The 25,037-nt window shown below is 45.2% G+C and overlaps 1 protein-coding gene across 7 annotated transcripts in view; it reads left to right on the forward strand.

Annotated features, from left to right (window-relative positions):
* LOC123990855 (nesprin-2-like) overlaps window positions 1-25,037 on the forward strand; it is a 253,676-nt gene that overhangs the window by 65,863 nt on the left and 162,776 nt on the right. For all 7 annotated transcript variants that reach the window (XM_046291782.1, XM_046291785.1, XM_046291783.1 and 4 more), the window contains 23 exons: window positions 199-333; window positions 1,749-1,942; window positions 2,448-2,757; window positions 3,716-3,837; window positions 4,542-4,665; window positions 5,077-5,237; window positions 5,997-6,147; window positions 6,370-7,166; window positions 7,262-7,435; window positions 8,374-8,524; window positions 9,199-9,357; window positions 9,674-9,841; window positions 10,090-10,191; window positions 10,793-10,996; window positions 11,350-11,555; window positions 11,803-11,910; window positions 12,055-12,349; window positions 12,522-12,700; window positions 22,016-22,331; window positions 22,516-22,680; window positions 22,864-23,205; window positions 24,288-24,424; window positions 24,633-24,762. In XM_046291782.1, the coding sequence (XP_046147738.1) occupies window positions 199-333; window positions 1,749-1,942; window positions 2,448-2,757; window positions 3,716-3,837; window positions 4,542-4,665; window positions 5,077-5,237; window positions 5,997-6,147; window positions 6,370-7,166; window positions 7,262-7,435; window positions 8,374-8,524; window positions 9,199-9,357; window positions 9,674-9,841; window positions 10,090-10,191; window positions 10,793-10,996; window positions 11,350-11,555; window positions 11,803-11,910; window positions 12,055-12,349; window positions 12,522-12,700; window positions 22,016-22,331; window positions 22,516-22,680; window positions 22,864-23,205; window positions 24,288-24,424; window positions 24,633-24,762 (4,830 nt within the window). The remainder of the gene's footprint in view (window positions 1-198; window positions 334-1,748; window positions 1,943-2,447; window positions 2,758-3,715; window positions 3,838-4,541; window positions 4,666-5,076; window positions 5,238-5,996; window positions 6,148-6,369; window positions 7,167-7,261; window positions 7,436-8,373; window positions 8,525-9,198; window positions 9,358-9,673; window positions 9,842-10,089; window positions 10,192-10,792; window positions 10,997-11,349; window positions 11,556-11,802; window positions 11,911-12,054; window positions 12,350-12,521; window positions 12,701-22,015; window positions 22,332-22,515; window positions 22,681-22,863; window positions 23,206-24,287; window positions 24,425-24,632; window positions 24,763-25,037) is intronic.

The raw sequence follows: 25,037 nt of genomic DNA on the forward strand, positions 1-25,037 counted from the left end.
CCTTTGTCAGAAGTTGTCGTTTGTAATCTCAGAGTTTGGCAATGGTGCAACACCTCATATTTATGGAATTCAATGTCTGTTTGGAGTGTTGGTCAATGGTCAATGTTGGTCAATGGTCAGTATGTGGTCGTGTTGTTCATGGTCAACATGTCCGAGTGGTGGTCATGATTTTTGTCTGCATGATCTCTCATCCTCTAGAGGGCGCTGGGTGCTTTGAGGCCCGCCATCCTGGAGGAGTTCCTGGGGGCCGCTGAGGGTTTGGGGGCCCTCTGCTCTGGGGCCCAGCTCCAAGCCGTGAAGCTACTGTCTCTTTCAGTCAGGAGCCAGTGGGAGGTAAGAATGGGAAATTGAGCTGGTTCAAAGAAGACATCACATTTACATAAAATGTAATATTTTCGTCATTTATAAGATCTTATCCAGAGTAACTTACAGGAAGGGCCACTATAGAAAATGTTTGTTCACTGTTTTCTGCCTTTGATAAATACAACATTCAAAAGGCACTCGCACATCTGAGCAATCTTATTTGCAGGTGTATGGCAACAATAAAATGTATTTATTTTTTAAGGAGTGGGGCAGACCCACCCCTTACATATTTGATTGTTTATTGGATAGGACAGGAAGAGGTATAGACAAAAAATAGGAGAGTTGTGGCTGAAAGAGCAATGGGCTGGATTCAAACCCATGCTGGTAGCAGTACATTTATTCTGGAGGCAGCAGCCTAGACAGCTAGACCACCCCAAGCCACAATAAATAATCTTTTAAGAAAACATAATGGTTTACGGTTGGCAGAAAAGTGATGATTGAACTCATACCTAACAGGGCTTTGAGCTCCATTGGGAAATGTATAGGTTATGTGCAGATCTGTGGATACATTTTTTTGTCAACCGATCACAATCCAATTGCAATCCATATTAGGATTGCGCACACCAGGTGTAGTTGTGTCAGTCACTAGGAGTCCTAATATGAACACTGTACCAATGCATTGCATGAGCAGCTTATCATTCTATGCTCATTTAATTTGATTTAATGCCTCGTCTGACTAACAGTGGTTTTGTGTCTTGTGACGCCCAGGCTGTGCATTCAGAGATGACTGCCTTTTTGCCACTCTTGTGGTCTGAGATCAACGGGGTGCGGTCCCTTAACCCCACTGTTATGAGATGTGACATATACACTACTAACACTGAGCGAGATGCCACTGACCCTGAACCTGTGTACAGACAACAGGTACCACGAAATCCTTTGAATCGATATTTCACAGCATTGTTGCACGGTAACATGATAGCATGAAATGAGGCCTAATGTCCATTAGTGGTGGCTGGGGGAATAAATGGAATGATATCAAAATGATATGCTTTCTATGTGTTTGATACCACTCCGTTCACGCCATTCAAGCCATTATTATGAGCTGTCCTCGACTCACCAGCCACCTGTGATTGCCATGCAATGGAGGCTTTGAAGCAGAAGGGTCGGGAGGAGACGTGTTTTTTTACAGGTTGATCCTGATGGTACATCAGTCTCATTTAGTCTAAAGGGGTTCTCATTCTCCTAACCACTTGACTTCACTGTACTCCAAACGTGGCTCTGAAGCTTGGTCTACATCAGGGATGGGAAACTATGATGGGGGTGGGGGCCACAAAAAAATCTGAACTCATCATGAGCGGCCGCAGTTGCTTGCGGGTCTGTGTACCCACATATGCTTACCTGTGTACCAGGATTCATTCTATTCTATTTTATTTATATTGTTCTAGGCATGTCTACCCTCAGAGGGCAGTGCAACGCTGAGGGGTGCCGAGTGCCTGGAGGCCCTCAGGGAACTCTGTGAGACCCTGGCCCCGGAAAGTTCCCCCATCACAGCTGCAGTCCAGCGAAGGGAGTCAGGGGGAGGGCAAGGGAGCATGCTGCCGCAACTGAAGCACGGTGCCACAGTGCCCCCGCAGGACAGGTGAAACATAGCGCTACAGTTACAAAGTTTCAATGGTGCTCTGCAGTAATAAACTGGCCATTGGGAAGTTTTAGCAAATGCCAGATGGGCTGGTCCATCTTTAGCCTAGTGGTCTAGTATAAATGTAGGGTTTTGTGCTAAATGATCATCATTTGGCTAGTAATTGGGGTCTCAAGGGGGAAAAATGGGCCGGTGTACTAGAAATGCCCGGACCAATTTCTGGTCTGCCCATGGTGATCTATGCAACAATTCTAATTGCAAATAACCCGTAGTGTCTTTAATATCTTAGTAGTAATAAAATGATTAAATTCGATTAGATGATTGTTTGATGCTATAAAGTAAAATTATTGATGGGCTAGTTAAACATCAGCCACTTGTTTTGTCTGTAAAACCTCTAAATATGAACTATCTGTATTTGTATTTATATTTCCAGAGGCCAGCCAATTTGATTAGCTAAGTAATAGTCCTGGGTTTACCCCCTGTTGTTGTTCTTGTGTTACTTTAGTAGGGGGTGCGAGCCTGGAGATCACACCCTGCTGAGCGAGACTGGCCAGCAGGCTGGCCCACAAAAGCAAAGCCAGGAGCTCCCACAAAAGCAAGCTGGACACCGCTCTCAGGCTCTGGAAGACCAGAAACAAACCCAACTAAGAAAGGACCGCCCACTGCAAGTCCAGGGTCTGCCACTGCAGACCCCGGAACACCCACTCCCAGTCCAAGATCGCCCATTGCATGTCCAGGGCCGCCTACTGCAAGTCCAAGGGGGTCGTTTAATGCATGTCCAGAAAAGCCACCAAAAAGGGCCAAATCACACTCAGGTACTGGAAGTGTTAGGATGGTAGGATGCTAGTCTCTGGTGTTTCTGGTGTTTCACTCTTACTAATGGCTGGGAAAGTATATTCTCAGAGAGTGGGCTTGGGCTCAATGAAGGGTGTGGATAGCTGTGTATATATATATTCTCAGATGGCTCTGGTTAAATCTGAACGGACTAGGCCAACTAGCTCGCTAGTTAGTTAGCAGAAAGGAAAACCGACATTATGGCTTCATTCAAAATATTTATGCTGTTTAAGAGGATACATTAGTTAGTGGTAAATGAGTTAATAGAGCAATAAGAAAGAGTTCCACACCTCTCTGCCTATAATGGCTAGATTTCCCTTCCCCACTCAGACCACTCCCAGACAGTCCTTGCAAAATTCTTGCTTGAGAAATTGCTCTTTGCTAAGAAGTAATATTTGTACTTCTTTTTTGAACAATTTTTATTGAAAACAATCACAGTAAGGTACTTAATTGTTACCCAGAAATGATTTGATATTAATATATAAACGGATGCATTGGACCTTTTAAACTGGCCTTTGTGAAGAGCCATGGTGTCGTGGTAACTGGCACGTGTCATCATTTACAACTCCCCACCGGAGACTGGGGTTTAGCCCCTGCATTTACCCTTCCCATTGTTTCTTCTCATCTCAGTTACTTGCCGTCTGAATAAAGTGTTAAAACATCTTCAGAAAAACTGCCATTTGCCCTTTTCCTAAGAACCTCATACTAGAGGCCGAGTCTTGGTTGGCTGCTCCAGGCACCTCTTATGACAGCGGCAGCTGCAGGAGTTAATCCCCAGTAATTGGATTAAGCCGTGCTAGAGGGTGTAGGGTGAAGTTGCCTCTAGATACTGATCCTATGTCAGTACCTAGGGGTGCCGGAGTGTGCTAGAGCCACTGTTTGACTTTACTGCCTCCCCTGACCCCGCTGTTACAGTGCGCTTGTTTGCCTGTCTCCTAGGTGATTGTCAGGGGCGATAGCGTGGAGACCGAGCAGCAGGCACCTGAACGGACAGTCATCCCGGACGCCGACACCACCCCCCCACGGGAAGAGGGGTTGTCGACGCAGGAAGTGGTGGAGAGGTAAGGGATCTATCTCTACTGTATGTTGGCTAGTGTAAACACAAGTTAAAAACAGACAGTCAAGACGCATGCTGATAATTCTCTTCAATTAAAGCCTCTTTTCAACTTGTTCAAGGCGAGCTCAAATCGTTGCATTAGCCTACACAGTTTGTAAGACTGGATAGGATGAGCTGAAAAGAACAATGGTTGGATCATGTGTTGATGCTGAGATATGGATAGAGAAACAGATTGGAATGACTGTAAAATGTTTAGTTAAATATACACTTTCATATACAGATATAGAATGCTATAAGAAAGCTGTTAACTGTAGCCAACCAGTAGCCAGGGCCAATCGACCACATTACCAAACCCTTTCAACCAACGCTCCATTTTAAAACTTGTCGCACTTATTGACATTTATACTCTGATAGGTTTGTTTAATGCAGGAGAAAGTCGCTAATCTGTCTGATGCTTTATTCTCACCTCTGGTTTTCAGGGACAGTATCCCTGGTTGTTTTGAAAGATGCTCCTAGATCAAATGTGTTGTTGTTAAATGACTGCACTGAATCAATTGAACAACTTTTTATATTTGACATATTTTTGCTGGTTGTTTTTAGGTTTTTAATTCCAGTCTTAATTTGTTTGTACTGCGTCAACAAATGTCACTTTTGTTTACATTTATATAAAAAAAATAATAATAACCAAGTTGAACCTTGGCTATTCAGGTACAGAGCTTCCCATTCAGCCTTCCATTCACAGCTCCAGAGAAACAGACAGAGTCTGGAGAGAGAGTTTCAGCCTGAGCCAGTCACCACCTCTGCCCTGCACAGCCACATCAAGGAGCTACAGGTAAGGTTCAGCCGTATAATGGTTTATTTCACACAAAAATAAATACCTGTGCCACAATGATGCACTTTGGCAGTTTACTATGCAGAAGCATTGAATAGCTTTGCAACTTACACAAGATTTTTTTTAAATACATGAAATAGACAAAGAACTACTGGAAGGGACAAAGCCCAGGCTCACACCAATTGGACTGGAACACTCATGGGTGACACGGATCATTTCTATGGTCTCAGCTGCCTCCCTGTCAGATTTGTGTTTAGTAGGACACGCTGTTTGAAAATTAGAATATCTTATTGTGCAAGTTCAGGTAGTACCTCCCCATTTCAGTCCGTTTCAAAACGTGTGTGTGTGTGTGTGTGTACATAAAAAAAAAATGTGTGCGTGTGTTTAAAAAAAATGTGTGTGTGTCGACAGGCTCTTAAGCAGGAGACTGAGGTGCTGTGGTTTGAGTTTGAGCTGCAGTCCTCCCAGGTGTCCCAGCAGCAGAGTGCAGAGGGAGGTGGACTGAAGGGGGACAGTGAAAGGGCCAAGCTCCTTCAGCAGTGGAGAGGCCAGCAGATCTGCCTGCAGACCAGGTCCAGTCACACTTTCAAGTTAATTTGATTTATTTGAAAAAGTACATTTGGGGTGTCAGGGAAATTGCAAGATCATGTTATAATGCTTGTATTGCATTATAATGGTTGTTTCACTCGACATAATAGAGTATTCTGTTAACTATTGACGGTTCCAGTTTGGAGTAGGAGGGCCAGACACTGGTCTATACAATGAAATCTGTTGACACAACAGTTGCTGTCTGCTATGTATTATATATATCTTTCATACAAATCTTAACCTTGTACCATTCTATGCATCTGTTGTTTGTCATGTAGGTTGAAAGGGGTGTATCTTGGCTATAAAATATCTTTGTACTTTTGTTTTATCACTCTTAACGGTTCATTAGAAATGGTGAATCGTTGAAAGTCAATGCCATTGCAAAGCTCTTATTATTAAAGATGTAGTTTAAGTATAACTCTAACTGGTGTGATAAGTTTGTATCTCCTCATTTGATAGTAAAGTAATTAACCACCACAGGGGAGACGTATGACAGAAGATACTAACGAGACTAGGGAAGTCTCCACACGGGAATTCTCAGCCAAGGCATGGGTGAAAATGTCCACTTCCCTTTTAGATTTTCAAAAGATGCGAACACATGTAGGGACCAATTGTGTCAACATTTTGGGAGGTTCAGAGAACCCATTGTTACCACATCCTTTCCTTTTAAGTACTTGGTAGTTATTCCTGCGTTTGTGTGTGCATACATGTGTGTGAAATGAAATGGTTTGTGTTTCTCTCAGAATGGCTTCTCTGGAAACCACAGTGGAGCTGATGGAATCAGCAGACTCTCAGATATCACTGATCTCAGACCAGCTTGACCGCATCACCAGGCAGCCCATAGCTATCTCAGCCTATGGGATGACTGATCCCTGGACTGTGGCTGACTTTAAGGTATACTGTACACGTCAGTGTTGACTCATCAGTTGACTTGACTAACAAAAGTTGATGAGTTGTATGTATTTTGTTCAACACACACACACACACACACACACACACACATTAACACACTAAGCTCATGAGCCGTTAATAAGTAATATTCTTCAATAATCAATGGGTAATTTAATCAAGTTCAAAGACTGTGTATTTAAGTGTCTACTGTTTTCCTGTCCCCAGGAAATGGACCAGCGGCTCCACGCGGAGCTGAAGTGCGTGTCGGGGCAGACCTCCGGGGGGGAGGCCCTAGACCCCTCTATGCCCCCACCCCAGTGGCACCGCCTCCACCAGCTCAGACAGACACTAAAGAGGGTACGCTCTGCCGCCGGGGCCCTTGATTGCTTTCTAGCCCAGATACGAGAGGCCGACGCTGGCATACAGGCTGCGCTGGTTCCCTTGGACCACTGGCAACATGGAGATGGTTCGACCCGGGCCCGAGGCAGGCATTCCGGGCTGCTGTCTATCCGGCAGAGTATGAGGAAGTATGGAGAAGAAGCCGGGAGCGTGGATGGTCTACTGGAGGCAGCCGGAATGGAGTTGACGATGGAAGGAGCTGCTGTGACTTGTCGTGACACAGTGGCAGCGTTGTCACGGCGATTGGATGAGGCAGACCTCGTGTTGGCCAGAAGCGGAATTGGGAGGGGACAGAAGCAGAAGGAGGAGGAGCTAAGCCTTAAAGGGAGGGGGAAAGGGGCAGGGCCTGACAGGCAGAGGAGGGGATTGGAACAAAAGGAGGAGGATGCGTTCCAAAGAAGGAGGGGGCAGGAACAGGGAGTAGGGCCTAAGGCCCAAAGAAGGAGGGAAGAGGAAGAATTGTCGGGCCTTAGGTGGAAGGGCCAGGTGGAAGGGAAAGAGGGGGAGGAGAAGAGGAGTTCAGGCCAGAGGAGGATGGCCCTACTGGTGGTCCTGAGGGAGATTCAGAGGGCAGTGGAGCAGCAGGGACTGAAGGAGCCAACACTTCCTGCAGTGCAGCACAGGTGAGTGACAAACATGCACACAAACACACACACTTTTTCTGTAGCACTTGTGGATGAGCAAACACACTCTTTCTCCCTGTCCTCCTATTCCTCAGGATGCGTGCATTGGCAGACCTGGAGGGGCGTCTGGCTGCGCTGCGCTCTGAGCTGCAGAGTCTAGAGGCTGCAGACCATGGTGCTGCGCAAACGACCTCCAACCCCGAGAGGGGCGGAGCCACACAGGAGCTGGAGACTTTGTGGGAGGAGACCCATAGAACCATTACAGAGAGGTAAGACAGAAAGAAGAGAGGAAGACTTGAAATAAAGGAGTGGAGGAGTGAAAAGATAGGAGGGTGGTATCCAACAGAACCATTACCTGGGAGGTAAGAGAGGAAGAGGAGAGGTGAAGGAGAGGTGGAGTGACAGGGTCAATGGGGAGGAGTATACTGCCCAAAATAATAGGAGACACCATAGAGGCGAGGTAGATGCACTCCAAAAAAATAAGGTACAGGAACAGGGGAAGGGCTTAAGGCCCAAAGAAAGAGGGAAGAGGAGCAGACCAACAGAGGCATTACTGAGGTAAGAAGACAGATGAGGGAGAGGAGCAAAAAATAAGAGACAAATGGAGGAGAGGAGGGAAAGATGGAGTGAGTTTAAAATAGAGGTAAAAAGGGCGTGAGGTTAAAATGGAGGTAAAGAGGGAGTGAGGTTAAAATGGAGGTAAAGAGGGAGTGAGGTTAAAATGGAGGTAAAGAGGGAGTGAGGTTAAAATGGAGGTAAAGAGGGAGTGAGGTTAAAATGAAGGAAAAGAGGGAGGGAGGTTAAGATGGAGGGAGTAGGGTTAAAATGGAGGAAAAGAGGGAGTGAGGTGAAAATGGAGATAAAGAGGGTGTGAGGTTAAAATGGAGGTAAAGAGGGTGTGAGGTTAAAATGGAGGTAAAGATGGCGTGAGGTTAAAATGGAGGTAAAGATGGAGTGGGTTTAAAATAGAGGTAAAGAGTAGACAGACAAGTATCGAAGGGATGGGAAAGGGAACTTTTCAGAAAACAGTCAACACCTGATAAGGACACTTCAAATAAGAACTAACTGTATGTGTGTACATGCTGTGTGTTTGACCGAGTGTGTGATTGTGCTGTGTGTGACTGTGCTGTGTGTGATTGTGCTGTGTGTGACTGTGCTGTGTGTGACTGTGCTGTTTGTGATCAAGTTGTGTGTGTGCATTGCACAGGCTGGATCGTTGTGGAGGTCTAACAGAATTACTGAAGAGGTTCCAAATGGTACACAGTCGTCTAAGCAGCACCTTACAGAGGGCCGAGCGCACCATCAGTGAACAGGCCTCGTACATGGGCAAAGACAACCTACAGAGACTCCTCACTAAGGTAGAGAGCTTCAACTTATAGTAATGACAACAAAAACAAGAACTGCAACAAGAACAACAGCCACGAGCACAAGAACTATGCACCAGATAACACAACCACAAGAACTATGCACCAGATAACACAACCACAAGAACTATGCACCAGATAACACAACCACAAGAACTATGCAACAGATAACACAACCACAAGAACTATGCAACAGATAACACAACCACAAGAACTATGCAACAGATAACACAACCACAAGAACTATGCAACAGATAACACAACCACAAGAACTATGCAACAGATAACACAACCACAAGAACTATGCAACAGATAACTCAACCACAAGAACTATGCAACAGATAACACAACCACAAGAACTATGCAACAGATAACACAACCACAACAACTATGCAACAGATAACACAACCACAACAACTATGCAACAGATAACACAACCATAATTATCTATTTTTTCCCACCACACGATTGCAGCATAAGATCCTAATAACATTTTCCCTCAAATGTGCTTTGTTGTGTATTTATTTTTCATTATTTTTTGTGTGCCTTTGTTTGTATGTATGTGTGTGTGGGTGTTTGTTTGTGTGTGCATGTGCATTGCGTGTGTGTATTTGCGCGTGTGTGTGTATGCGTGCATACGTGCGTACATGTGCGTGTGTATATACCAGGTCCACAGCACCAAGGCAGAGTTGAGTGGTCTCGGGGAGGGAGTGGAGGAGATGCGAGGCATCTGCAAGCAGCTGCAGTCTCAGCTGCGCCAAATCCTTGACTGCCCTGAAACTCCATTTGAGGGCGAGGCTGACACCCTGATGGACCGCTGGCTAGATGTGAGTTCTCACCCCATTGCCAGAGACCAAGTACAAGTCGTTACACTACAGGGGGCCCTATATTTCCTCAGCAGAAAGACACGTTTTCAATTTGCGTCAAATTTCTCACGTGACTTTGGCTCTCCTATTTTGTCATTTTAGGGTAGTGTAATAACAGTGTTTACCCAAGTGAACTAGTACTAACCCTTCGGGTCAAAATGTTTGCTCTGGTCTACCGAACGCAAGCCAAGTCTCGTAGGGTAGGTACTCAGATAAATGTGTGCCCTGGATGGATTATTGCCTAGAACGTCAAACCTAACAGCTGTGATTTTCCCAGGTGACAGAGAGGACGGACTCTCACCTGGACAACCTACGCATGGGGCTGGATCTGTGGGATGGGCTGCTACAGCTGGGCGGAGAGGTGGAGAGCTGGACCAGCCATAAAATGGCCCACTTGGTGCAGTCACACCCCTTCCACAGTGAACAAGAAGTCACAGCCATGCAGGTAACATAACGCCCTCTGGCAACTCAAGTCCTTTCACTTTGAGAGGGGAATTGTGATGGTCTGTCTGTCTGCCTGTGGATTCCAGTTAAAGATTCCAAGAGTACCATGTATTTCCGAATCTCAATTCAGACTTTTTTTCTCTGTCGTTTTGTTTCATTGGGATTTCAACTAATTCCCTGAATATATTGAAATTGAAATGGATTGTATCCCAACCTTGATCATGGACCCATGTTGTGTTCTTACTGTAGGAGGAGATCCGGGTCCAGGAGGAGAGTGTGGGGCGCTTCCACAGGAGAGCTTCAGAGATCCAGGTCTTGTTGCAGAGCAAGGAGCCCCCACTGGAGCTTCAGGTGAGTGGGCCTGAGAGGTGGGCCTGGTGGGAGTGGGACTTGAGTGGATCTGGAAATATGGAGTGATATTAGTTATATTAAATTCAATTTCTGGATACAAATGCTAAATTCTTTCCTTCAAATTCAATTTCTCTTGGCACTAACTCCATATTGGATAAACAGGTTTGTGTGGGCCAGGGTAGGTCTGGGGGATCCAAAGGACCTGGAAAAGCCTTAATGGGCATTGGTGGGTCTGGGATAGCCTGTGTGAGTGGTATAACCTGGGTGGGTCTTGGTTAACCTCTGTTGTTCTGGGATAACCTGAATGGGCCTGGGGTAGCCTGTATACTCCTAGGACAGCTTGAATGGGCCTGGGATATGCTGTGTGGGTCTGAGATTGCCGTAGTTAGTCTGAATAAGTCTATATGGCACTGGGTTGGTTTGAACAGGTCTTTGCGCTTCTTCTTATGAAGTTCTTTATCACTACTTTAGAGAGGGTCCTCGTTTACAAAGTTGAAAGTAATACTCTCTCAGAGACACAATTTAGAGATGTTTATTTTGTTCAATTTTCAAAATGATGCTCAGCAGTGACCGACTCTTCCACTTCCTCTTCCTCACCCAGGTGATCGAGACCCAGATGAGGAAGAAGATTGAGCAGGTGAAGGAGCTCTTCTCCGACCTCGAGGATGTCTACAGGCACCTGGTGGTGGCCAAGGGACAAGTGGCAGCCAAGATGGCCGAGTGTCACTCCTCTCTTCAGGGCATCCAGGACTCACTGGACACGCTCAGTGCTGCCGACGGCCCAAAGCTCCTCACACAGATTCAGGTGAGTGCCAATACTTTCCCATATGGTATCTCTTATGTTTGACCCATATCCCCATTTCAGAGGGTACCCATGGTTTCTTTGGTTTATGTGAGGGATGATCAGAGTCATTGATTGATTGAGTCATTGATTGTTTTACTATAAAGACACAAACATGTATTATAATGATCAGCAGATTTCCTTGAACCTATTATATTTTCTTATTAGTGTCTAAATCTACCCAGTGTTAAAAAAACACTGCTTTCCATAATAAGGTCTGCTAAGTGACTTAAATGTAAATGTAAATGTAAATGTATTATTCTCCTCCTGCCACTAGTCTTGGTACTCATTGCTCAAACAACTGCTTTCATGTGCAGGAGCTGTCTGCACAGCATCAGACACAGGAAAAGCAGGCGGAGGGCCTCCTGGAGGAGCTGCACCTCATGACCTCCGTGGCCAGCCCACAGAGCTTGCAGAGCCTAGCTGCGGATGGTGTCCGGCTGCACGAGCTTGTCTGCGCAGCCCGTCAGCACATTAGTGAAATGAGGGTGCAGGCCCAGAGGGATATCAAGGCCTTGCACAGGTACTGGCTGTCACAAGCATACCTATTGATAGTTACAAGTGTATCTATTCAGATATTAGTCCGTCTTGGGTGTATGATGTGTGACATACTATCAGATTCCATGTTCCCCCAAATGTACTCCAAAATCCAGCATCTGTGATTTTTAGAGTGGTTTTGGTTGCACTTTATTTTATGGTACGCAAATAACGTATTAGTTAGGATTTACTTGCAGTAGTGTGTTTCTAACGTGTGTGTGTTTGTGTGGTAGTCTGCAGGAGGAGTTTGCCCGTCTGCAAGAGTGGTTGCAAGCCGCAGTGCTGAAGGTGGACAAAGGGGAGGAGCTTAGCCGCTTGCAGGAGGAAGTAGTCGAACACAGGTCACATAATCTAAAATTGCAATAACTACAATGATGACATTTGCAATAATGATCAAAGCAGTAATTATGATGATGATGATCATAAAGGTCATAATGATGGTAGTGTTGGTTTTAACTCATCTGTCTCTCCTCCCCCAAATTTAGTAAGCACACAGAGGCCCTCAGTGGACACATAGTCACCTTGCATGGGAGCACCCTAAAGCATTCCCCCCTACTAAAAGAGAGTGAGCAACTTCTAGAGCGCTGCTGCAGTCTCCACACCCATCTGCTTTCCTCCAAGGAGAACCAGAGCTCTCTGACCAGCCACACCCAGGCCTTCCAGACTCTGGCCCAGGACACCCAAGCCTGGGTTAGAGTCTTGCAACAGCAGGCTGACTCTCTGGCCACTGGAGCCCCATGCATCCACAGCCAGGCTGAGCAAAGACTACAAGCTGCAGAGGCAAGAACCTGTCTTTGGGCTTACTCCAAACTCTGCCTGCAGATTATTTGGTGGTGGTGCAGATATCCTCTAATAGCGCACAAAAAAAAGGAAATGACCTGAAATGAAAGTCACATATTGTACCTTTAAACATGAAACCTTTGTCTCTTGCTGCCTCTGTTGTGTCTGGCAGACTGTGTTGAGTGCCAAGGCAGAGGGAGAGTCTCGTATGGAGAAGCTGAAGGAAGCAGGCCACAGGCTGGCCCACAGACCGGGCCTGGGAGAGAGTCTGAAACTGGACGTCATGCAGACCGTCAGTTACACAGAGGTGCACTGGGGAGCCGTTCTGCAGTCTGCAGACCAACACCGCAGGTAGGTGACTGAATGAGACCCGAGACACTAATCACTTTTCATGATTTTTTTATGTTTCTGTCAGAAAGGCATGACCTCTGTGTAATTGGTTGATAGTAGGAGAATATTGATGGAATGATTGTGAATAGTTCAAGATGTGCTCCTCGGTCTCCGTTTCTATCAACAGTGTAAACTGTAAACTTAGAGTGAGTCTTGGCAAATGTAACTGCCACTGAGTGATTTAAAGTTGAATTGTACATGCAGTTTTGCTCTCTCTCTCTATCTATCTCTCACGCTCTCTCTCTCTCTATTGCTCTTTCTTTCTCACTCTCACGCTCTCTTAATAAGCAAAAACACACTCCAGATCCATGCCACAAATCGTCATATTGTATTCCACAATAGCACTGTAAAATGACTACAATATACACTCAAGTATGATGCTGAATGTGTTTATTGTTCAAGAATAGAAGATAAGACGGGGGGGGGGGGGTGAGGAGGATGCTATGCGTCAGAGTCTTTGTCCTCAGGGGCGGTTGTCCTTTTGACTTTCTCTTCTTCTGTTTTGTCGGTCTCTGACTCTGCTGGGGGATTCAGTGTTGCCCTCATCATTCCACTTCTGTTCCTTGTGAGTGAGGGACCCTGTTGGCCCAGGGCATGGCTAGAACAGCTAATCTTAGCACTATCCTCAAGAGTAGGACTTAGTCTGCCAGGGGTTGGAAGGAAATTTGGCATATAAGAAGGTACAGCCTCACCTGAATATAGAATCATTAGAGTGGGGTTGTTAAGCCGTTGGCTCTTAGAACTCTGGCTACAGCAGTTGTCATCCTCTTCACCATAATCACTTTGGTGTCTTGACACAGTGCTACAAGGCTTAGGTGTCTGAGAGTGGGAAAAAATTGTACTGGTGCGGCGGGCCACAGTGCTCCTTCTCAGAGACATTTCTATCTTGTCATTGATCTCCTCCTGATGGCTTGATTTTCTGGAACGCTTTCTACCTTGAGCAACCGTAGGCTTGTGGTCATAAGAGGTCTGGGTGGTTGACTTGACAAGCTTGCTGTGAATTTGGACATTTCTGAAAAAAACTTGCTTTGACTTAGTTGTGTTTGCATGTTGAGGACCTGGTGCCTGGTGCCTGGGTGATCTTGCATTCCCAGAGGTGCCAGCCAATGGACTTGCTAGTTGGGGGCTCTGAGTTCTGCCATTACAGCAGAAGCCCTCTTCCTTGTTATCGGAGTCATAATCTGCATCTTCAGCTTCTAACTCTAAAATCTCGGGCAGGTTTCTACTTCCTCCAGATGTGTCAGGTAGGTCTGCCGGGTTGACTGTATATAGACTCCTGTCTCTATCTTCATTCTCATGGTGTTCAATAGCTCTTGGTATAGTGTATGGGTATGGGGTCAATCTCTTCACTCTTTGCATTGGCCCATGACTCTGAATGGAGATATGGGAATCTTCTTCTGCCAGCTCAAGTTGTTCACTTGCCATAAACTCTGGACTCCATGTGGTGCCAAGAGATTCTGCTTCATCAAACTCTTCATCATGCGAAGGGCTGGATGGTGTGAGTCTTAAAACGTTATATGGTTTTACATCACAGAAGAACATAGGTGGTGGAGGAGAGGAAGAAAAGTCAAAAGAAGGGGGTGGGGAGTGGAGGGGTCGCTCTGAGACAGTGTTGTCACTTGTTTTTTCGAACTCAAGAGAGGACCCAATTCCTTGCATGGGCTCATTGGCTGGATCAATTCCTTGACTTCTGTCAGATGATAATTCATTACTCTGCAGGGAATCAGGAGTGGGTTCGGTAGAGTGCTCAGGGAACACCTCCAACACTGTAGATGGCCCGGTCTGTAGCACGGATTCCGTAGATGGTTCTGAATCACACTTTAAACTATGATACATTTCAGTTATTTCCTGTAGCTCAAGGCCTATCTCAATCTGTTGTTGGTTTTCAAAAAGCTTAGTATCTTGCTTAGAATCAGAAGTCACTTCAAACCCTTTTATGGGCTCAGAAGAACTCCCAGTCTTTTGCCTGAGTGTGGATAGCAGCTTAAACTCTCCCAGAGTTAGTTTTTGTGGCTCGGTGGACACGTCAAGCTTTTCTGGGACGTTAGATGTTTGAGGCTCAATAGGAATCTCAGTCCCATGCCTGAACTCAAGAGATCGCTGAATCCTTTCCTCATGCTCAATTTCTTGCCTGGATTTAGGGGACAATTTGGTGCCTTGGTGGGGCTGGGAAGACACCTCAATCTGCTGTTGGGGCTCAGCAGAGCCCATAAACACTTGGCCGGAGGGAACAATTCCTTGCATGCACTTTTGAGATTGCGCAACCTTTTGTCTTGGTGGCAGAGGCATCTTGAACACTCCTTGAATCTCTTTGGCTGGCTCAAGCCATTGGGGCTCATTGGAAACTTGCCGAGAGTCAGTTGTCAATTCATATCCATGCTTGTGCTTAGAAGACAGCTCAGTGTTTTGCTTGAGTTCAGGAGGCAGCGTAAACTCTTCCTCAGTCTCTGTGTAGGATTTAGTAATTTGTTGACATTCATTGGACATTTCAAATATTTGGCAGCAGTTAGGAGAACGCTCAATCCAATCATATGGCTCAGGGGAGCTCTCAGTCCCTTGGTTGAGTCTAGTGGACACCTCAGTTTGGTGTTTGGGTTCAATGGACATGTTCCATATTTGCCCAGAGTTTGCAAAGGAATCAATTCTTTGCATGGACTCATGAGACAGCTCACTCCCTTGAATGTACCCTGAAAACCTCCTAACCAGTCGTTTTGGTGGCAGGGGAACCTTGAACACCCCATGAGACTCAGTGGTTGATTCAGTCATTTTCATGGGTTCATTGGACACCTCAAATACCTGCAAGGAGTCAGGGGTCAGTTCTACTTCTTGGTTGAGCTCAGGACACTTTTCATTAATTAGCTTTAGTCCAGGAAGCAGCGTAGACTTTTCCTCTGTTGACTGTTTGGTTTGTTGGGATTCGTCTGTCATTGCATTTATTTGCCAGGAATTGGGAGATTGTTCCGTCCATTCTTGAGATTCAATAGAAAGCTTAGTCCCAAAAGATGTCTCAATGCCTTGCTCATGTTCAGATGACTCAATTCCTTGCCTGTATTTTGGGGACAACTCGTTCCCTTGGTGGGGTTTCGAAGAAAATGGGTTGATCGTGTGTGTGGATTCAGAGGACAGTTCAAACCCTTGCATGCATCCATATGACTGCTCAGTCCTCTGCCTGTGTTTGGTATGTCGCTTGAACACTTCTTGAAGGTCTTTGGCTGTCTCAATCTCTTGGTTGAGCTCATTGGACGCTGTAAACACTTGCCAGGAGTCTGTATTCAATTCAGCTTCTTGGCACAACTCATTCTTCAGCATGGATTCAGGAGGTAGCCTGAACACTATTTGAGGATCTGTGGATGATCCAGTTGGTTGCTGGAATTCATTGGACATGTCAAATACGGTCATGAAGTTAGAGGACCACTTGGTACATTCCTGAGGTCCAATTGGGAGTTCAGTCTCTTGTCCTGGCTCGATGCAATGCTCGTGCTCAGAAGATAAGTAAATCCCTTGCCTGTGATCGTGGGTCAACTCAGTCCCTATGTGTGATTTAGAAGAAACCTCAATGTTTTGTTTGGGCCCAGAAAATGCTTCAAACATTTGCACATCATTTGTCGGAAGATCAATACCTTTGATGGGCTCATGAGACAGTTGGATCAGTTGCATGCACCCAGAAGACCACTTAGCCCTTTGTCTTGGTGGCAGAGGTACCTTAAACACTCCCCGAGTCTCCATTGATGGTTTGTTTTGTTGCTTGGAGTCGGTAGAGATCGCAAACCCTTGCCAGGAGTCAGGGTTTAATTCAACCCCTAGCCTCTGCTCAGTACACACCTCATTCCTTTTCATAGGTTCAGAAGGAAGCTTAAACTCTCCTTGTGTGTCTGTGGACAATTCAGTCAGTTGTTGGGGCTGAGATACTTCAGATACTTTAAATATTTGCCAGGAGGTTGGTGACACCTCAGTCCCTTGATTGTACTCAGAAAATGGTTCAATGTCTTGCCATGGACCAAAGGATGATTCCGTCTCTGGCCAGGGCTCAGTAGGAGCCTTTGACACTGTGCCAGGTTCTGGGGAAGGCATAGTTATTTGCTGGAGATCATTCTGCTGTGTTTCAGTAGAAGATATTCTAGGCTCAAGTGGTGGTTCAACAGCTGGGCTGTGCTCAGGAGATAAGTCAATCATAGGTTCAGATGACATTTCAATTATTTGGTGGGTTTTAAAATAAAACTTAATCTGTTGTTCGGGCTCAGTTGACATTGATTCATGAGGCAGCTCAATGTCTTGAAGGCACTGCTCAACTGTTTGTTTTGGTGGCAGAGGCAACTGGAGCACTTTCTGAGGCTCTTTGCTTTGCTCAGTCCATTGCAGGGGCTCCTCAAACACTTGACAGGAGTCTGAATTAAACTCTACCACTTGTTTGTGATCAGGAGACTGCTCAATCATTTGTGATGGTTCACAAGCCGACGCAATCTCTTGCCAGAGGTTAGATGGCCCTTTTAGGGTCTCATGCTCCCTGGACAATTCAATTTGTGGTTCTGGCTCAGGGGAAACGTCAAATGTTTGCCCAGAGTTTGGAGACAACTCAATATTTTTCTTAAACTCTGGAACTTTCTCGATCTCTTGACATTTTTCAGAAGAGGATTTAATTTTGCCCCCATGTTCTGGAGATGTCTCAATCCTTTCTCCTAAAGGAGAACAGCAATAGTTGTTGCACTGCTCACACTCAAGGAACACTGGAAATGGAGAGAGACGGAGTTCCGAGAACTGCTCCCCCTCATCACTTTCTACAATAAATAAAGTAGGAGAGTCTGGGGGAGAGTCGGCTTGAGGGGATCCTGCTGAGGGAGATGGGCTGAGCTCCTCAAGGCAGTCCATGTACACTGAAGCAGGAGATAAACTGTCCTCTTCTTCATGGCCCTCGAAGACCTCTGCAAGGGAGGAAACATTGTTGTCATATTCTGGGGATGGAGGAGGAGAAGGACTGTCTTCCCTCCTTGGGTGCTCCAAATACCATGGATCATTAGTGGGCTGGTTATCATGGTAGGTCAGCGCAGTAGATTCGCCCGCAAGCCCTGGAAGTGTTCTCATCACAGGGGCATCATTCGTTGGCTGCCCCTGTGGTGTTAGGTCAATTGATGCACTGCACCCTGGCGTGATTGATAAAGGTCCAGTAGAATGATTGCAGCAGGGACCATGTTTTCTATTACACTGATCACAGAATGTAGCTGAACCAAGGTTCTGTGATGTAACTTTTTGAAGCCATGTTAGATCAGGCCTGCATCCTGCAAACATAAAACAGAATGAACTATAGTTAGGATACGTTTATTTTGCCCGAGCTAGTTTTTGCTTACAAAAATGCACAATGTTGTGAATGCATGCAATATTTTACAAAAAACTAGTATGTTCATACTAGGACAGTCAACCTGATGTAAAATGATACTGGTTTTATGAAAGATTTGAAAAGCTTTGATAACATGGCGGCAAATATGGACAAAATGCTTTTGAAAGACAAAATCATATTATCAACTGATGGATTAGATTGCATGTAGCAGAAGAAAGCTACTGATATGTTACAACCATTACTTATTTTTCACATTATACTTTTGAAAATTAGGCATAGATTTAATGCTGGCATGGTAACAGTCTCCTCTCACTGTTTATGACATCTTTCCATGAAAACTATGAATGAGGAGATCATAATTAATGGCCTAGAAAAACTGTATCTACCAATTACAAATTGTGTTGAATACGTGAATGTTGCAAAGCAAAAAATGTAAAGGCAAAGCAAAAAAACAACAAGACCTATACAAAGAGATCAACGCTTTAAAAAAATAAAAACCATACTCTTCTTGCTTTTAGTTTAACACAATAGTTTACGTGAATCACAGAATGGTCTGGGGTACTACTACAACTACTGCTACTACACTATAAAAGCCTACTACTGCTAGTACTACACTGTAAAAGCCTACTACTGCTACTACACTGTAAAAGCCTACTACTGCTACTACACTGTAAAAGCCTACTACTACTACTACACTGTAAAAGCCTACTACTACACTGTAAAAGCCTACTACTACACTGCCTACTACTACACTGTAAAAGCCTACTACTACTACACTGTAAAAGCCTACTACTACTACACTGTAAAAGCCTACTACTACTACTACACTGTAAAAGGCTACTACTACTACTACACTGTAAAAGGCTACTACTACTACTACACTGTAAAAGCCTACTACTACTACACTGTAAAAGCCTACTACTGCTACTACTACTAGTACTAGACCAACACTACTGCTACTATTACTACTACTAATACTACTAACTAACTACCACACTACTGCTGCTGCTACTACTAATTATTACTAGCCTATTACTGCTGGGCCACCACTAATACCTGGTATACTCCACCTCGCAGGTAGTCACTTCCACTTTTCTAGATTCAAATCCAGTCATAGTTTAATTTAATAACGGGGTGGCCCGTTCCTGTAGGTTCATGCTCTACAACATCCGCAGAGGACGACCCTGCCTCACACAGGAAGCGGCGCAGGTCCTAATCCAGGCACTTGTCATCTCCCGTCTGGATTACTGCAACTCGCTGTTGGCTGGGCTCCCTGCCTGTGCCATTAAACCCCTACAACTCATCCAGAACGCCGCAGCCCGTCTAGTGTTCAACCTTCCCAAGTTCTCTCACGTCACCCCGCTCCTCCGCTCTCTCCACTGGCTTCCAGTTGAAGCTCGCATCCGCTACAAGACCATGGTGCTTGCCTACGGAGCTGTGAGGGGAACGGCACCTCAGTACCTCCAGGCTCTGATCAGGCCCTACACCCAAATAAGGGCACTGCGTTCATCCACCTCTGGCCTGCTCGCCTCCCTACCACTGAGGAAGTACAGTTCACGCTCAGCCCAGTCAAAACTGTTCGCTGCTCTGGCTCCCCAATTGTGGAACAAACTCCCTCACGACGCCAGGACAGCGGAGTCAATCACCACCTTCCGGAGACACCTGAGACCCCACCTCTTTAAGGAATACCTAGGATAGGATAAAGTAATCCTTCTCACCCATGCACTATTGTAAAGTGGCTGTTCCACTGGATGTCATAAGGTGAATGCACCAATTTGTAAGTCGCTCTGGATAAGAGCGTCTGCTAAATGACTTAAATGTAAATGTAATTTAAAGTTAACAAAATACTACCCAATTGAAAATAGGGAAATAACCTTACCTGGGCAATCCACCTTGTGCAAATGAATGACAGGAATCATTCTTGTGAAGAATTCTCAGGAGTTGAGTACATCCATTTTGTTTTCGTTTGACTTTTCTTTTCTTTTGAGTCTCACCAAGCAGGCAAGCTTTTTTGATCTTTGACAAAAGTTCTAAAAACCTACCGGTGACATCACAATATTACTCTGTGACATCATCCTTACTGCAGAGTGCTGCCTTTCCAAGCAATCTGACCTGAATTAAATTACAGAATTACACAGTAAATAATGATCAAAAACAACACAAACCTTTTTTTGCTCATCATTGATGTTTAGAATGTTGTGGAATATTGTGTGGCATTATGTAACACTAGATGGCAGTGTCATTTCATCCATTGGATGCTTTCTCATTTCAAAACAATATACAATAGTCACAGAATAAAGATATGTAACCTGATGCAGGACAAAACATTTGATTTCCATTAGATCTCCCAAACGTGGATAATTCCAAAAAAGTTCTGAGTAAAAATTATCACCCCTGTTTTTAAGCTTCCGATTTACATTTGATATTTTCTCCCCTATAATTTCTCCACAGATATAGCACACATTCCAATGAGGTTACACACATCTAGTACTTCGAAGGCTCTGGGAAAACTGTTCCTTTTTCACAGTTTTTATAACAAAGAATTGACAATGATGCAGTACGCATCTTTGCCTAAAAATAACTGAAAATCTACGTACAATTTTGTTGACAATTGTGTTTCCACAATAATGTTATAGTCAAAGTTAGATACCAACTCTGGCCTTATGGTTTCTGCCCTGAGATTGGAAGGTTGGGGGTTTGATCCCCTGTCTAATCATACCAAAGAATGGAATCTGATGCCTCTCTGCTTGGCTCTCAACATTAAGGACATAGATTGGGGAGATTCATGTATTATTATTAGCTACTGCACATGCAGCAGCTACTTTTCCTGGGGTCCACATACAGAACAGAACAGTTACAGACAAGAAGGTTACACTCCATTTTAAAAATGAGGTTTATATAGTAAAGACCAAAATAATATGTACATACTAATAATATATATATATTCATATTGTTATATACAGTACAGTTAAATTAGATATTTGGAAAGAAGAGAGGCGCTGTGATACAATATGTTTATCGGTTTTTAAAGCTAAACATGCCTTTTGGAAGTAAGGTCCTGTTACAGACTAGCTTCCTGTCCAGGGGGTATAATTCTTCATCAAGCTGCCTCATGCTCCTGCACCTATGGGCTGTTCTGGCTCGGACATGGCTTAATTGTCCAAGTTTGTTTACTTAGTACAAATTTAGATAAAGATACAAAGCAGTGCAACAAGGTGGAATAAAGTAAGTAATTTGTAGGTACCATAGTTCCTAACTAGACAAATTTCCTATTGACATCGATGCAATATTTGTTTTTATTTTTTACCCTGTCTAATCCCTGCCTTTTCTCCCCAATTTCGTGGTATCCAATTGTTAGTAGTTACTATCTTATGTCATCGCTACAACTCCAGTACGGACGGGCTCGGGAGAGACGAAGGTTGAAAGCCATGCGTCCTCCAAAACACAACCCAACCAAGCCACACTACTTCTTAACACAGCGTGCATCCAACCCGGAAGCCAGCCGCACCAATGTGTCGGAGGAAACACCATGCACCTGGCGACGTGGTTAGCGTGCACTGCGCCCGGCCCGCCACAGGAGTCGTTAGTGCACGATGAGACAAGTATATCCCTACCGGCCAAACCCTCCCTAACCCGGACGACGCTAGGCCAATTGTACGTCGCCCCACGGACATCCCGGTCACAGCCGGCTGCGACAGAGCCTGGGTGCGAACCCAGAGTCTCTGGTGGCCTAGACCACTGAGCCACCCGGGGGCCCCATGCAATATTCTTTTACGCCCAGCGCTCTCAAGACTCGGCCCATTGTTGAAAAAGCATCTGCACTCAAGCACAATAATCAACATAGAGATGAAGGTCATACACACAGTCTACTTGATTTGGATTTGTTAGTGTCCATGAAAGCCATCTCTTTAACTCTAATTGTCTCTGTCTTTTTTCACTCTCAGTCTGCTGCATGGTGAGCCTGAGCTCTCCTCCTCTCTTCTGGTCCAGAGGCAGCAGGCCTGGTCCAGAGTGAACCAGCTCCAGCACCAGACTACCCAGCTCTCCCTGTTCTTTCCCTGGCCCGGCCTGGCCCAACACAGGCAGGCTGCCCAACAGGCCCGGGCACTACTGGACCAGGCCACAGCCTTGGGGCCGGCCTTCTCTGCCTTGGGGGCCCAGAGAAAGGAACTAGCCCAGCGCACCAAGGAACCCAATTGGGAGGACCCTTCCTGGGCTACACTAGAGGAATGCCAACCCGCCTTGGTCAAAAAGCTCCATGTGAGTAGGCTATGTTTAAAATATATATAAAAAAAGGAGATTTCTGAAGTCAGTTGGATTGGTTGGATTAAAAATATATGTTTTTCTGTTGATTCATGTAAGGGAGTTACAGTGCACAGTTGAAGTAAATGTCTAATTCAATTACAAAAACTGTATATATTTTATTGCTGGTTTGAATTTTCAGGGTATGTGTGTGAGTCTTGAGGGAGGCGTCCGTAACGAGGATCGCTGTGGCCAGCTGATGCAGGAGTGCCGGCACACCTTGAACTCACTGCAGGAACGGATGCTGGGTATTGAGTCCCAGCCCAGAGACTCTAGTTTCCTGGAGACTGATACAGGGGCTGTGGAGGTGAGATGTATTAGTGTGATCACACTACACTACATACACACATATGCATACAACGCACGGACACACACAGCCTTATGTAAACTCATCCTTTCAGAAATATGTTTTCATTGCATTTTCCACTGTAAGAGCACTGCTGTTTGGTGAGATGTTTTGAAGAAACAACAGATCTGTCTGTCCCAGTAGGCTTTGCAGGAGGCCGTGGGCCACATGGAGAAAGACTTTGTGGAGCTCGAGACCCTTAAGGACATCCTGCTTGCCAGCTGCACCGCCAAGGGTCAGGCCACTCTGTCTCAAGAGGTCAAAGATCTCCAGGACCAGAAGGAGGAGTTAGAGAGGGGCGTCAGCTGGCTGGCTCAACTACAGGCTGAGGAGCAGGTAGCCCGACGAGACCAGCGAATCAGGGAGGAGGTTGACAACCTTCAGAGGGCCCTACAAGGCTCGGCTGACCGTTTGGGGGACGACCCAGAAACGACTGAAGGATTCACTGATATTAGGCAACTCCAGCAGCGCTGGCACGTCCTACAGGTATATCCTCCGGGATGAAGTTTCCCATAGGTACAGATCTAGGTTCATCTTCCCCAATCCTAATCTTAACCTTTAGTGGTTAATTGTTTGTCACTGACCCAGGATCAGCTTCTAGGGGCAGTTTCACCCTACTTTTAGCGCTCTCATGGTAGAAACATTGATAGAAACATAAGGAATGGGCAAAGCCATCTATGGATTGTTTGAATCATTTCCTATGAGTGGCGTATAACTATACTGAACAAAGATTTTACATAAGGAAATCAGTCTATTTAAATCATTCATTAGGCCCTATGGATTTCACTGGGCAGGGGTGCAGCCATGGGTGAGCCTTGGAGGTATAGACCCACCCACTTGGCATCCAGGCCCACCCACTGGAGAGTCAGGCCCAACCAATCAGAATGAGTTTTTCCGCACAGAAGGGCCTTATTACAGACATAAATAATCCTCAGCACCTGCAGGTGAAGAAGCCGGATGTGGATGTCCTGGGCTGGTGTGGTTACAAGTGGTTTATGATCATGAGGCCGGTTGGACATACTGCCAAATTCTCTAAAACAACATTGGAGGCAGCTTATGGTGGAGAAATGAACATTTAATTATCAGGCAACAGCTCTGGCGGACCTTCCTGTAGTCAACAGGCCAATTGCACACTCAAAACTTGAGACATCTGTGTCATTGTGTTGTGTGACAAAACGGTTCATTTTAAAATGGCCTTTTATTGTCCCCAGCACAAAGTGCACTTGTGTAATGATCATGCCATTTAATCAGCTTCTTGATATGTCACACCTATCAGGTGGATGGGTTATCTTGGCAATGTAGAAATGCTCACAAACAAATTTGTGCACCACATTTGAGAGAAATAAGCTTTCTGTGCGTATGGAAAATTTCAGGCATTTTTTATTTCAACTCATGTTGCGTTTATATTTTTGTTCAGTGTACTTATAACTACATCTGATAAATATAGGCTTACAATTGACATGGTATAAGCTGGATAACTTAATTGTGCAGCATTTTGGAATACCCCACTGTTCTCCCGTCCATCACATACTTAGACAAACACACTTACTATCTCATGACTTGTTCAGGACTGTGACCAAAGCCTGAGGAAGCTTGCGGCACAGCTTCATCACCTGGAGAAAGCAGTAGGGTCAGAGGCCACATATGGAGAATTTCAAAACAATGTGACTTTGGCTGTGGATTCAGTGGCCAAAGACTTAGACAGGTACCTATTAATATCTGTTCTGTAGCATTTTCTGAAAAATATGTTTTGGTACATGTGAGTTAATGTATTCTCTCTCTTTCTAAACCATTCTCCTTTTCTCTCTCCTCTCTTTCATTCCTCTCACTCTTATTCACCCCGCTCCCCTCTCTCTCTCCCCTCCTCCTTCCTTCTTTCTCCCTCTCTCAACCTATCCTCTCTGTCTTCGTAGCCTGTGTTTCTCTCTACATGAACGAATGCAGCTTTTTTCAGGCGGCACAGCCCTTAGAATGTCTGGGGCGATCTGTGAACTGCAGCAGTGGAACCAGGCAGCACAGTCAAATCCCCGGAAGTCTGTACAGGTACTGTAGTACCTCTGTCCACCCACATCCATCCACCATCCCATTTGATTTGTGTAGAACCTTTTACAAATACATTTGTCACAATTAAAGTACTTACCAGGAACCTGGACCTAAATCCTAAAAGAGTTTTGCAGGGACATTAAATATTTGTATATTGTTTAGGTTTTCAACTTCTGCGAACGAGACAAACTTCTGCGAATCAGAAAGTCACTGCTGTTTTTACTGGACCAACCACATTGAGAGTAAAAAGCAATGTCTGTATGACATATGTTGTT

The sequence above is a fragment of the Oncorhynchus gorbuscha genome, linkage group LG12 (assembly GCF_021184085.1).
Source record: "Oncorhynchus gorbuscha isolate QuinsamMale2020 ecotype Even-year linkage group LG12, OgorEven_v1.0, whole genome shotgun sequence".
NCBI classification, from domain to species: domain Eukaryota; kingdom Metazoa; phylum Chordata; class Actinopteri; order Salmoniformes; family Salmonidae; genus Oncorhynchus; species Oncorhynchus gorbuscha.